Raw genomic sequence first — 13,069 nt, forward strand, 5'->3', positions numbered from 1 at the left:
TGTATGTATGTATGTATGTATGTATGTATGTATGTATGTATGTATGTGTACTGTGTGTGGTGCTCTCCAAAGTCAGAAGAGGGCATAGGATATCTTCGAAATGGAGGTACAGATGGTCATGAATCACCATATGGGTACTGGGAATCAAACCCAGGTCCTTTGTGAGAGCGGCCAGTGCTCTCAAGCTCTGAGCCGTCTCTCCAGCCTCTGTAGTTTTGCTCTTGACAAGTAAGCATTTAAGTCTTCACTGGCAGTGTTTTCTTTATTTAACGCCTCACAGCACCTCGGTCTTTGGGGGTATTCTATGATAGGTTGCATGCTTTTTTTTTTTTTTTTATGTGTTTGGATTACTCTGGATAGTTGGGGACCTGGGCTTGCTTTGAGCTATAGGACAATCCTGTCCACAGCTGTCTAACTTGCTACTTCCAACACTGGATTATTTTTAGAAGTAGCAACTTGATGTGGGAGTCAGTCATGTTTAATAACCCGGTTTAAGAAGCAAATGGCTATGTCTGCTGAGGGCTAGGTCCTAGTTTGGGATGAGTTAGCTCCCATGTCCCAACCCCTTGTTAAAGTTAGAAGTGAAAGTGACAGAGAAACCCTGTCTCAAACAAACAAACAAACAAACAAACAAAAAAGAAGTACAGGTGAAGTTCAGTAGTTTGGCTTTCTCTTTAAAAGTTAAAATTTACTTTATTAGAAAAGAAAAGATGGATACAGTAGCACATCCTTTAATCCCAGCACTTGGAGGCAAAGACAGGCAGAATTTAAGGCCAGCTTAGTTTGTCTATAGAGCAATTTCCAAGCCAGCCAAAGTCGCAGGGTAAGACCCTGTCTTCAAAGACAGGGGTGTGTGGAGTGGGGGTGGGGGGTGGGGTAATTTACTTCACAACCCAGCAATCCATTACTAAGTATCTATTCAAAAGTATACCACACCCAGATGATTTTGAAGTTCTAATCCTCTTGCCAGTACCTCTGGAATTCCGAGACAGCATTAGAGATGTGTGCCGCTGTCAGATCCCAAGGAAACTGGGGTGCCTGATAGTTCACCAAAGTACGTGCTGGCCTCAGGCTCTCTCAGCAGTTCTTACCCGGCCCCTGCTCTAAACTCCAGCCCCTGGGCTCCCTTTCCCCCGGTGTCTAATTCCTGTATAACCCGTATAACCCTGCCCTTTGGCCATGCACCCTTTTTGCTCTCTTGACGCTCTTGGTTCTCTTTAGCCCTGTCTTTCCCCCGCCCCCATCCTCTCTTGCTACCCCCAACTAATGTCATGGCCCAGTTCAGTCTGCTGGCCATGTTCGTTCTACCACTTTTTCCTCTCTGCTCTGGGCTCCTTCAGATGCCTCTGGCTATCAAATCTACAATAAAACCCCTCAACCACACACGGAGCCGTCATGTCCTCGGTTCATTCGGCCACCACATCCTATTTACTAGCACTGAGAGTGAAATCCAGGGCCTCTTGCTTGCTAAGCAAACACTACCAACTAAACTAGATCCCTTACAAACAGACACGTTCTGTAGTGGCAAGAGAGTGGTAGACAGGGCTGGGGGAAGAGAAACGGCCAATGGCTGCTAATGGAGCATAGGAATCTTACTGGGTGATGGTATGTCAGACACTAGATTACACCTTAGAAAATGCCCAGAAGTCACTGAACTGGTCCAGGGAGATGTCTCGGCAGGTAGAGTTTCCGGCACCTTTATAGGCGCACACACACACACAAATTTAAAGTTAACAGATGTCACTGAACCGTCCTTGTAAAAATGTATCCATTTTTTGTGAGCTTGTATATAGTCTATGTCTGTACACATTTGTCTGTGTAATTTACACATTAACCAAGTTGTTAAAAAAGGAATGCTTTGCTTTCTGAGGTTGTTGGCAGCGCTACCCCACCTGGATGTTTAAGGAGCCACATGCCTGGCTGTCTCCTTAGCTACTGGCCTGATGAAGGAACCGCTCAACTGCCTTTCAAGCCCTTATTTGTGGCATTTTTTTAGAGGACAGTGCTCCAGGCAAGAGACTGGTCACTAGACCAAGGTCCATGGCTTCTCCTCTAGCCTGATGTGGTTAACCTTGCCCAGAAGTGAAGTTCTGTTCCTTGATCCATCAGTGTGGATTCTGGCACCCATCTCCGTGGGAAATAGTCCAAACTGGTAACGCCTCACAGGGCACAGTGTTTGCTGATGCAGCTGGGAACTCAAGAACATGCTCTCAGGGGAGGCAGATTCAGGAGAGCTCTCAGCCTTCATCTCCCTCTCAGCTTTCCTCAGCTGGGTTCATGCCCAGGTATCCAGACTTCGGTAGGGCAGCCCTGTTAGCTCTGGACCTCCATCTTACGACGTTCTGAGCTAGTGAGAGCAAGCCCACTCTGCTCCAACAGTTCTCTTATGAGTCTCACACTAACCATTCTCGGTTGTGGATGCTCATCCTTGCGTCACCCAGCTGAGCTGTCAGTGATGGGTGTGGAGGTTCTAGTTGGCCGGCCCAAGCTGCATGTCCTTGAGACTAAGGCAGGGCCAATCTCACCCCTAGCCTGATCTCATAGATTGAAAGTGGGGAGAGATTGGTCTCCAAAGGAATTTACAGAAGTTGAACCCTGTCTCATTGTGGGGAAATACCACAACGACAACAGAAGGGCCTCCGCCTGGCCAGCTGGCTCTCTAGAGGAGGCCGAGGTTGCTTGAAGGAAAGGAAGTGATGGACAATATTGTTGTTTGACTGCGAAGCGAATCTCACATACTCGGTTCTGAACACTTGAGCTGTAGCTGGTCATGCTGTTTTGAAGGCTGTAAAGCCTTTAGGAGCTGGGGCCTGGCTGGTAGAAAGCAGGTAACTGGAGGTGAGACTTTGAAGGTTATATCCACCTATGCCCAGCTGTCTTAGTGAGGGTTTCTATTTCTGTGAAGAGACACCATGACCACGGCAACTCTTTTTTTTTTTTTTTTATTTCATTTTATGTGCATTAGTTTAAGGTGTCAGATCCCTTGGAATTGGTATTACAAACAGTTGTGAGCTGCCATGTGGGTGCTGGGAATTGAACCTAGGTCCTTTGGAAGAGCAGACAGCACTCTTAACCACTGAGCCATCTCTCTAAGCCCCCACGGCAACTCTTATAAAGGAAAACATTTAACTGGGCTGATTTAAAATTCAGAAGTTTGGTTCATTATGGTCATGGTGGGAAGCATGATAACATGCAGGCAGAAATGGTAGCAAAGAGTTCTGCCTCTGGATCTGTAGGCAACAGGAAGAGTGAGACTCAAGCCTGGCTTGAGCATCTGAAACCCAAAGCCCATCCCCAGTGACACACTATCGTAGGGTTGTATTGCTGTGAAGAGACACCGCGACCAAGGCAACGCTTACGAAGGAGAGAACATTTAATTGGGAGGGGCTTACAGTTTCAGAGGTTTATTCATTATCATCATGGCAGGAAGCACAGCAGCGTGCAGGCAGACCAGTGCTTGATCTGAAGGCAGCTGAAGGGGACTGTGTCCCACACTGGGCGGAGCTTGAGCATAGGAGACCTCAAAGCCTGCCCACAGTGACACACTTCCTCCCACAGGGCCACACCTCCTAACAGTGCCACTTCCTAGGGACCTGTGGGGCACATTTTCATTCAAACCATCACACTACCCCAGCCTCCTGTCTAGCCTTCTCTGCCTGTGTTCCTCAGTGATATGAGAGGTCTCTGTCGCATGTTCTGGCCGTCACAAACTCCACCTTGCCTTCTCCGCCAGGGTAAGTGGAATCCTCTAAAACCGTGAGCCAGAAACCTCTTCCTCAAGTTGTTTCAGTCTCTGTTTTGGTTAATGACACAGAAGGACAGACAGCCTCTTTGGTTTGTCTTGGCTCCTGGGAGAAGCAGCATGTAGGACTAAGCGTGATGGAGACACTCTGGTGTGCAGAAGGAAGACAGGAACAGTACCCTTTCCTCCTGCTGGAAACGTCAGAAACTTTGTATCAGTGGAGAACTGTGGCCCTGAGGACGTGTCTCAGCTGCAGAGTGCTTGCCTAGTGTGGTGACTCAGCGAGAATGCCCCTGATGGGTGGCTCTGTTTGAGGATGTTTAGGAGGTGCAGCCTTGCTAGAGGAAGTACGTCACTTGGGATTAGGCACTGAGGTGAAACCTCTGTGCTATTTCTCTCTCTGCTTCCTGCTTGCAGTTGAGGGTGGGAGCTCTCCGCTCCCTGATTTCTGCTGCCATACTTCCCCACCAGGATTCTCATCCCTGTGAAACCATCAGCCCAACAGACGCTTCTTTAAGTTCCTTTGGTCGCTGGGACCATCACAGCAATGGAGAATTAACAATGCAGAAAAGTAACTAGTCATGGTACCAAAGAGTGGGCTGTTCCTCTGAAGAACCTGACCATGTTTTTTTGGGGGGTGAGTGTGGAGGACTTGGGAACTTTGGACTAGAAAAGCAACTGAACACTATAAACAGCACACAGGAGCTTGGAAGGCAGTACTGCCAAGGGCAGCAGGGGCCGTGGAGACTCAGCTCAAGGAGTGTCAGAAGGGGTCAGTGTTAGCCACTGGGCTAGAGGCTATTCCTGCGATATTTTGGTGAAGAATTTGGCAACCTGTGTCTTAAGAATTTGCCTGAAGACCTGTTCTACAAAATGAGTCCAGGACGGGCACAGCTACACAGAGAAACCCTGTCTCAAAAGACAAACAAACAAAAAAAATAGAGGATAAATTAAAAAGCGATAGACTGACTTCTTTGGCTGAGGCAATTTTAGCGCAGCATAGTATTCACTCTGTGGCATGGTTGTTAGTATTAACTAACTCATATGCAGGTCTACAGTGAAAAAAAGAGCAAGAGGAGCAGAAAGAAATGCAAAACGTACAATATGCAGAGGAAAACGAGCACCAGGAAACTCTGCGTTGCAGAAAGAGATGAGATTAGAGCCATTACGGGGAGGCCTCCTGCTCTGCACTGGAGTGAAAGCAGGGGTGCCCTAGGGCGAGACCCTGTCCAGCTAAGCTTCCAGCCTGTGAGAGAGTGTGAGGAATTTCTGCTCCCAGAAAGCAACTCAGAAAAAAGCCACTAAAGGTTCAAGGAAGCCAAGTTGGCGGAGGTAGTTGGCCGGTCACCCATGTGGGTTGGCTTTAGAGGCATGAAGGCTACAACAGTGAAGGAAGTGTGGATTCTCTCTCCACGGTGGCAGGGAGCCCTGAGGTTGGGCGGTGTGGCCGGGGAGTCCCTGCGTAAAGGCTAGGCTGTTCTAATAGAGGCCCCTCCAGTGGGGCAAGAGTCAAGGAGTCTCCTCCTTCCTCTCCTTCCCCAGCCACTGAGGTACATTCCAGGCGGGGACATGAATGAGGATTCAGTTACATGTGTTTTGAGACAAGGTTTCAGTGTGTATCCCCAGATAATCCAGAACCCTCTGTGTAGACAAGGTTGGCCTCCAACTCATAGAGAGACTGCTGCCTTTGCCTTCTGAGTGCTGGGATTAAAGGCATGTACCCACTCTAGTTTTTGTTGTTGTTGTTTGTTCATTTGTTTTTGTTTTAATCTCGTCTTGGCCTTGAACTTGCTATGTAGCTGGTTGGACTTGAACCCGCATCCTTCAGACTCCATTTACCATTCCTTGGCTCTTAATTTCATGTTGCTAAATAGAATAAATGTGACTGCCTCAAGCTCATCGACTTGGGTTGTGGGAGCTTGGGAATTTAGACAGGGCACAGGAATTTAGAGCTGGTGGAGAGGCCTGGCTGTGTGATGTCTAAGGTCTCAGCTGGACGTCTTTAATGGCGAGTGTGGCCAGGACCAGAACCACACAGAGTGTTTCTTTTTTTGCAGGTGTCTGGCTGGACTAACTTGTCTTTATGTCAGTGCACTTTCTGACTTTTGCATTCTCTGTATAATTAGGGCCTCGGGGTAGTTGGACTCTTTGTTCCAAGAGCAAACATTCCAGTGAGTGAAGTAGGAGCTGTGTGGGCCTCTGTGACCTTTGCTCAGGGACTGTACGGTGTCACCTGTGCCACATTCTGCTGGGCAGTGCAGTGCTGCTCAGATCGAGGTGGGACCGAATTCCCACTGCTTTCTTTTCTTTTAAAATAATTTTAGCTAAATATGGTGGCGTACGCCTTAATCCCAGCCCTTGGGAGGCAGAGGCAAGTGAATCTCCCTGAATTCTAGGCCAGCCTGGTCTTCATAATGAGACATTGTCGCAAGACAAGACACTCAAAGCTATTAGAGACAATTACTTTTTGCAACAGTATTTATATTTCTGTATGTATTTAGAAATAACTGTATCTGGAATATAGAATCAGGCAGATAAAGGGAAGAAGGGGCAAGGAGATACTTTATTCAAAGCATGCCAGGTTTCAGTCATCCAGAATGAGTGTAGCACAGCGATAGAGGCCTGTCTAGCATAAACGGTGTCCTGGGTTCCAGCTCTAGCACTCAAAAAAGGAGGGGGGGAAGGGCTAAAAGGAACCACGGAGCACCAGGCCAAATGCAGTGGTGGGCACATTTAATAACAGCACTCAGAAGGCAGAGGCAGGAGGATCTCTTTTGAGTTGAAAGCCAGTCTGTTCTTCATAGTAAGTTCCAGCACAGTTAGGGCTATAGAGTGAGACCCTGTTTGTTTGTTTGTTTGTTTTTAAATACACACACACACACACACACACACACACACACACACACACACACACTGAATAGACCAGGCAGGACCTTGACCTTGCAGTAATCTTCTTGTCTCTGCCTCCTAAGTGCTGGGACCATGAAGGTCCGCCCGCACATCTGCCTTGAATGTTCTTTCACATAGAAGTAAATAAGAAGAGGATGAGAGGAGACCTTTGGGAGTGCACGGTAGGTTCTTCACATAGACTGTGGTGGCGGTCTTGTGGTTGTACACTCATCTACACTTTCTTTTTTCTTTTTTTTTAATTTATTATGTACACAGTGTTGTGCCTGCATGTGTGCCTGCACACTAGAAGGGGGCACCAGATCTCATTATAGATGGTTTTGAGCCACCATGTGGTTGCTGGGAATTGAACTCAGGACCTGCTAACCCCTGTGCCGTCTCTCCAGCCCCTCATCTGCACCTTCATCTCATTGTAGACATTAAATTCGCTTCCTGTTGTATGTCAATCATACAATAAAGTGCCTTGTTTCGGTTTTTATTTTGGTGCTGGGCATCAAAACAAGGTATCACACATGATGCATTTTTAAAGAAGGAAGACCGTAGACATACAGACACACAGACACACAGACTGCAACCTGGAAGAACGGGGCGGGGGGCAGAATGTCTGGGAGATGAAATCCGTACCTGATGACCGTAGTGCACACCTGTAATCCCAGCACTTGGGAGGCAGAGGAGGAGCCCCTGAGATCAAAGACAGCTTGGGTTATGTAGTCAAGGTGATGTCAGCCAGGACCCCATTGCGGACCTTGGAAGAGCTTGGTACCATGGTGACTTCCGGGGAGCAGGGGAGAAGGTGGATGGCAGTGGTCTCTCAACCTTCCTCACGTTGTGACATTTTAATATAGTTCCTCCTGTTGTGGTGACGCCCCTCAACCATAAACTTATTTCTTTGCCATTTAGTAACTGTAATTTTATTGCTGGTATGAATTGTAATGTCAATATCTGATATGCAAGATATCTGACATGTGACTCCCAAAGGGGTCTTGACCCACAGGGTCTTGACCACCGGATTAAGGGACTATTTGCAGCTGATTTCAGCCAGGGGTGGCGTTTTAATTTTTAACAAAGATAATGTCTTTGTGCTTGACTTGTGAAATTAAATATTAATTCATGCTGAAGAGGGGCCTGGCCAGCATCTGGCTGCTGAGGCTGCAACCTTTGTCTTATCTCTCCAAGGTAGAGCCTAACCCCAAGAGCGCCAGGAGGCTGTGCAGGCCTTTATCGCCTGGAGCCAGCCCCTCATGTGAAAGCCCCACCTTCTGGAGTCAGCCCGCCCTCCCATGATGCCTTGCAGCCTTTTTTTTTTTTTTTTGTTACATTTATGTGCTGCACTGAAGCATCAGAAACTCGCTCACACATGGTCTCCATCCGAGAATTTGTTTCATTGTGTTTGTTTATACATCCCTGTTGCTGGGGCCTCAGTGCACAAGGCGGGCACTTTCTGTGCTCTACACCTGGCTAGAGGTAACTTGTTCATTACAAATAGCAAAGGCTGACTGCTCTACAGCAGAGCCTAGCAACCGCTCCAAGCTGACGTCATGGACACACTGTTCCTCCTACGGGAAGTTCCAGGCACAGCGCATCACAGCCAGGCCCACTATGGACGCAGAACCAGATCTCTAAATGTCTTGCACTCTAAAGGCGTCCGTTCATCAGTAGGGCTGGCACATGCCTCTGAACCCAATGCTCCGGAGGCGGAGGAGTTCAAAAGAGAGGGAGGCGAAGCTCTGGCCTAGATTGAACAGATAAAAGATAGCTGAGTGGTTAGGAGCACTGGCTGCTCTTCTAGAGGACCCAGGTTCAATTCCCAGCACCCACATGGCAGCTCATAGCTGCCTGTAACTCCAAGATCCAACATTGTCATACAGATGTACATGCAGGCAAAACACCAATGCACATGAAGTAAAAATAGATATATAAATAAATTAGAAAGAGACAGAGGTGAAAGGACATGCATGAAAACTCAGTGTGAATGGGGTCCAAGATCTGAAAGACGAATCCCATAAAGAGACAGTTTTATGGGCTGCAAGATGGCTCAGCAGGTGAAGGGGCTTGCTGCCGAGCCCGACAGCCCAAGTTCTATCACCAGGACTGGCATGATAGAGGGCAAGAGCCCCTCTTGCAGATTGTCCTCTGACCTCCTCACTTGAGCTGTGGCAAGCAACAAACAGCCATACAGAGAATAAATGAATGAATGCATGGATGAATGAATGAATGAATGTAATCTGAAACATTTGAAAAAGACAGTTGGCAAAATGTGAGTTGTGGAGTCAGAGATGAAAGCCTCACATTATATCAAGGTTTAAAACTGTACCTGGACATAGCAGATACCGTTGAGCCCAGCTGACACACACCGAAGCCCAGTAGAGAAGAAGTTCTGTGCTTCCAGCTACCTCCCTAATGGGTTGGCACAGGGGTGGGCAAACTTCCTTGGCAAAGGGCCAAATAGAGAAGTTTTGTTTTCTTTTAAGCCCTGGAGGCCATATGGTCTCTGTCACTGCCACTCACTCAGCCATGGCAGTGCCAAAGCAGCCACAGGCCACATGTGAGAGGCGTGGTGGAGCAAAACCGTGTGTGTGTGTGTGTGTGTGTGTGTGTGTGTGTGTGTGTGTGCCACCATTCCAGTGGCCTGTAATGTTTGCAGAGCATGGGATGTTTTACAGCATGTTCAACCCTTCAGCACCTACTTCTACTTCTGGCTTAGAGCCTCTAGACTTAGGTGGCAGGTTTTGCCTGGAGGTTCCTGGTGCCTGATACAGAAACACACACCCAGAAGTCACGCCCTGAGGGCTGCCTGTGACTGGGGGAGGCGCCTGCATGCTTGAAATTGTTTTTAGGATAAACAAGCATATTAGGAAAACTTGGTTTTCCTCCCGAGGGGACCCCAGGAGGAGAGGAGGCTGCTGGTTATGCATGCGCTCCCGACTCCTCCCCCGTCCCCAGCAAATGAATGGTCCATGGTGCCTGACTTACACAATCTTGGATGTCATTGCTTTTTGTCCTCCCTTTTTTTCCTTTTTTGAGACATGGTCTCATTCTGCAGTCCTGGCTGGTCTAGAACTTGCTGTATATGCCAAGCTTGGCTTCCACTAGAGGTGCTCTGCCTGCCTCTGCCTCCTAAGAGCTAGGATTAAAGGTGTGCACCATCATTCAGGGTCTGTTTTCTGTTCTTCCTTCTTAACTTTCTGCTTTAACTTCTCTTGATTGGCAGACAGAGTCGTTTAGATTCTGTACTCAGTGTCCTCTCCTTTTCCCCTCTGCTAAATATGCTTTTAGGTCGGATAAGAAAATGACCATTTAAGCCACGCATGGTGGCATACACCTTTGATCCCAACACTTGGGACACAGAGACATTCAGATCTCCGAGTTCAAGGCCATTCCTGCCTACACAGAGTTGCAGGTCAGCCAGGACTACACAGTGAGACTGCTCGAAAAAAAAGAAGGAAAGGAAAGGAAGGAAGAAAAGGGGAAAGGCGTGAAAGTGGGTCTTTATACTGTGTCCACTGCTCATGGATTTAAGTTCCATGCTCTGCGTCTTCCTGTTGGCTCCCACCACGGAGTGTGGCAGCAATTTGAGAACTGTTCCCTTCTCCCAGCACTGGCATAGTCTTTCGCTAGAGCTCAGAAGGGTTATCTCCAAGAATGAAATATCAGGTTTATTGAGTGATGATCTCTGGGAAAGGGAAGATGGCTTTAAAAGAGGAGATAGGAGCTTTGCTTAGTTGACTTTGCAAGAGCTCTCTTCGCAGTGAGGATCGGAAACCCAGAGTGAATAGTAAGTAGAAAGGAGCTTACGGGCCCATACAGCCTACGACTCAAACCCAAGAGCTAAGATCCGTGCTATGTTGCTACCGTAAAATACTTGAGCCTGGATACTTTATACGGAAAAAAGGTCAGCTTTGGCTTACAGTTTTGGAGGCTGAATCCAAGCTCAAGGGCCACATCTGGCAAGGGTCGTGCTGTGCATCATGTGGTAGATAATATCATGGAACGTGATGAGAGCAGTGGGAGAGGGGGAGCATACGGAAGAGTATCCGCTGAGTGGTTGAGGGAGAAGCACCAGACTTAGGTGTCACAGTCTGGTCCAGTGAGTGCTGACTTAGCCCCATGAGACTTAGCCGACCCAATCCTGTAACTTGGTCCTTTCAGCAGGCATGCTGCCTTGATCTAGCTACCCCTCACGTGTTCCCAGCTCTCAAAAAGATCCCAGTACATCTCAATACTGTGACACGGAGGACCCAGCAATGCAACTTTGCACAACAAACCCTCGCCATAGCAGATGCTGTGAGGATTTCATCTCTGCATTCTCTTTTCCTGTTTGGCTTCATTATTAGGAAGACTTGGGCTTTTCTAGACTAGAGATCTGACTTCCACCCAGGGAACATACCCAGAGGACAAAAGCATGTCTCATCTCAGCCAGAGTCCCAGGACTGGCTCTCATTGGGCCAGCAGGAGACATGTGTTTGCCTCTGAACCAATCAGGAGACTAGAGGATAATGATTGGCTGGGCCTGGGCACCTTATGCTCTTCCAAGCCATGCAGACTGGGGACTGACAGAGGTGGGCTGGGGATGCTGCTCAGTTAGTACAGTGTGTGCCCAGCATGCCTTGGGTTGAGTCCCAGTACCACATAGACTGGGTGTATTGGCACGTGGCTGCAATCCTCATACTTGGGAGGCAGAGGCAGAAGAATCAGAAGGGTAGTCAACTACATAGTGAGCTCAAAATCATCCTGGGATGCATGAAACCAAGAAGAAAGAATTGGCAAGGAGGCTGAGGATGTAGAAGCTGAGCCTTGAATGTACAAGGTACCAGTTTCAATACCCAGACAGACACCCACACACAAACACAGATAATGCATGGCAACCCTTCTACAGCATGTTTGGTTATTAACATCAGGAAGAATGAGATGGGCACATGCTGTTAATCCCAGTACTCCTCAGGCAGAGGCAGGGGGATCTCAGTGTGTTCAAGGCCAGCCTGGTATACACAGTGGCTTCTTTTTGTTGTTGTGTTTTGGTTATTTGAGACAGGGTTTCTCTGCATAGCTCTGGCTGTCCTGAAACTCTATCTGTAGAACAGGCTGGCCTCAGACTTAAAAAGATTCACTTGCCTCTGCCTCCCTAGAGTCCTGGGATTATAGGAATGTGCCACTGGGCCTGGCTGCACAGAGAGACTGTTGTCTAAAAATAAGTAAGTAAGAAAAGGGATGGATGGATGGATGGATGGATGGATGGATGAACGAATGAATGAACAAACAAATAAAATCAGGACTAGCCACCTGGAGAAAGCGGGCGCTTGCTCCACAGCTGCTGCGGTCCTGCCTCCTTCCTCAGTCAGTTGCAGTACTAGTTTTCAGAACCACATCCTCGATAGGTGGACCATCATAGCCGCCATCCGAGACCTCTCTCGGCCTGTCCGTGGTCCACCCTCCCACCTCGATGCTCTGTCCTCCAGGAGACACACAGGGTCTACAAGCAGAAGCTGGAGGAGCTGACCGCTCTGCAGACGCTGTGCAGCACCTCCATCGGCAAGCAGAAGAGGCATCTCAAGGACCTGAAGCACACGCTCCAGAGGTAAGATGCTCGAACGGCCCCCCAGGGTTGCCTGTGATTGAGACTGCTCTCACTCCGTAGGTAGCTGAGGACGACCTTGAATTTCTGACCTTCCTTCTTCCCCTCCTGAGTTGGGATTACAGGTGTCAGCCACCACATATGGCTTACACAGTGTTGTGTTTTCTGGGATGGAGCCCAGGGCTTTGCACAAGGGAGGGGAGCCCTCTACCAACTCAGCTACAATCCCAGCCCTCCTGTGGTTCTAAGGGACAGAAACCCAATTCCAAACTGGCTAAAGAAGAAACCCAGGGCTGGCTTCAGGCTTCACTGGATCCAGGGGTCAAAGTGTGTTTGTAGGAATCTGTTTTTTTTTTTTTCCCCCTGAATGCTGCTTTTCTCTCAGCCACTGAGGTGGCCACTGGCGTGCTGAGCTTAGGCCCTCCAGTCCTCCTGACTGAGGAGTCTGGGGCTTTCGGCCTCTGTCTTTTTAATACATGTCTGCTGGTCCTACTGGACACTGTGGGTGCTCATCAGAACCCCAGTCAGTGCCAGAAGAGCTTCTGTGTGTGACAGCTGGAGCATCTGCAGACACTGCTTGGCATTACCACAAGGGAAGCACCCGCTGAGGAAGGCTGACCCGAGACTGAGGAGCCCTGCCCCTCCAAGGGCCTCCTAGTGTGCTTCTCTTTTTCTTGGCTTTTAAAGACAGGGTCTCATGTAGCCCAAGCTGGCCCCACACTGCCTAGATCAAGGACGACCTGAACTCCCAATCCTGCCTCCACCTCCCAAGTGCTGCCTCTTCCTCCTCTTCTTCCTCCACCCCACCTCCTCTTCCTCCTCTTCTTCCTCCACCCCCACCTCCTCTT

At 48.6% G+C, this 13,069-nt stretch overlaps 1 protein-coding gene across 3 annotated transcripts in view; it reads left to right on the plus strand.

Annotated features, from left to right (window-relative positions):
- Tmem120b (transmembrane protein 120B) overlaps positions 1-13,069 on the plus strand; it is a 39,779-nt gene that overhangs the window by 8,614 nt on the left and 18,096 nt on the right. For all 3 annotated transcript variants that reach the window (XM_055605750.1, XM_055605751.1, XM_055605752.1), the window contains exon 2: positions 12,106-12,224. In XM_055605750.1, the coding sequence (XP_055461725.1) occupies positions 12,106-12,224 (119 nt within the window). The remainder of the gene's footprint in view (positions 1-12,105; positions 12,225-13,069) is intronic.

The sequence above is a fragment of the Psammomys obesus genome, unplaced genomic scaffold (genome assembly GCF_907164565.1).
Source record: "Psammomys obesus unplaced genomic scaffold, mPsaObe1.curated_primary_1811, whole genome shotgun sequence".
NCBI classification, from domain to species: Eukaryota; Metazoa; Chordata; class Mammalia; order Rodentia; family Muridae; genus Psammomys; species Psammomys obesus.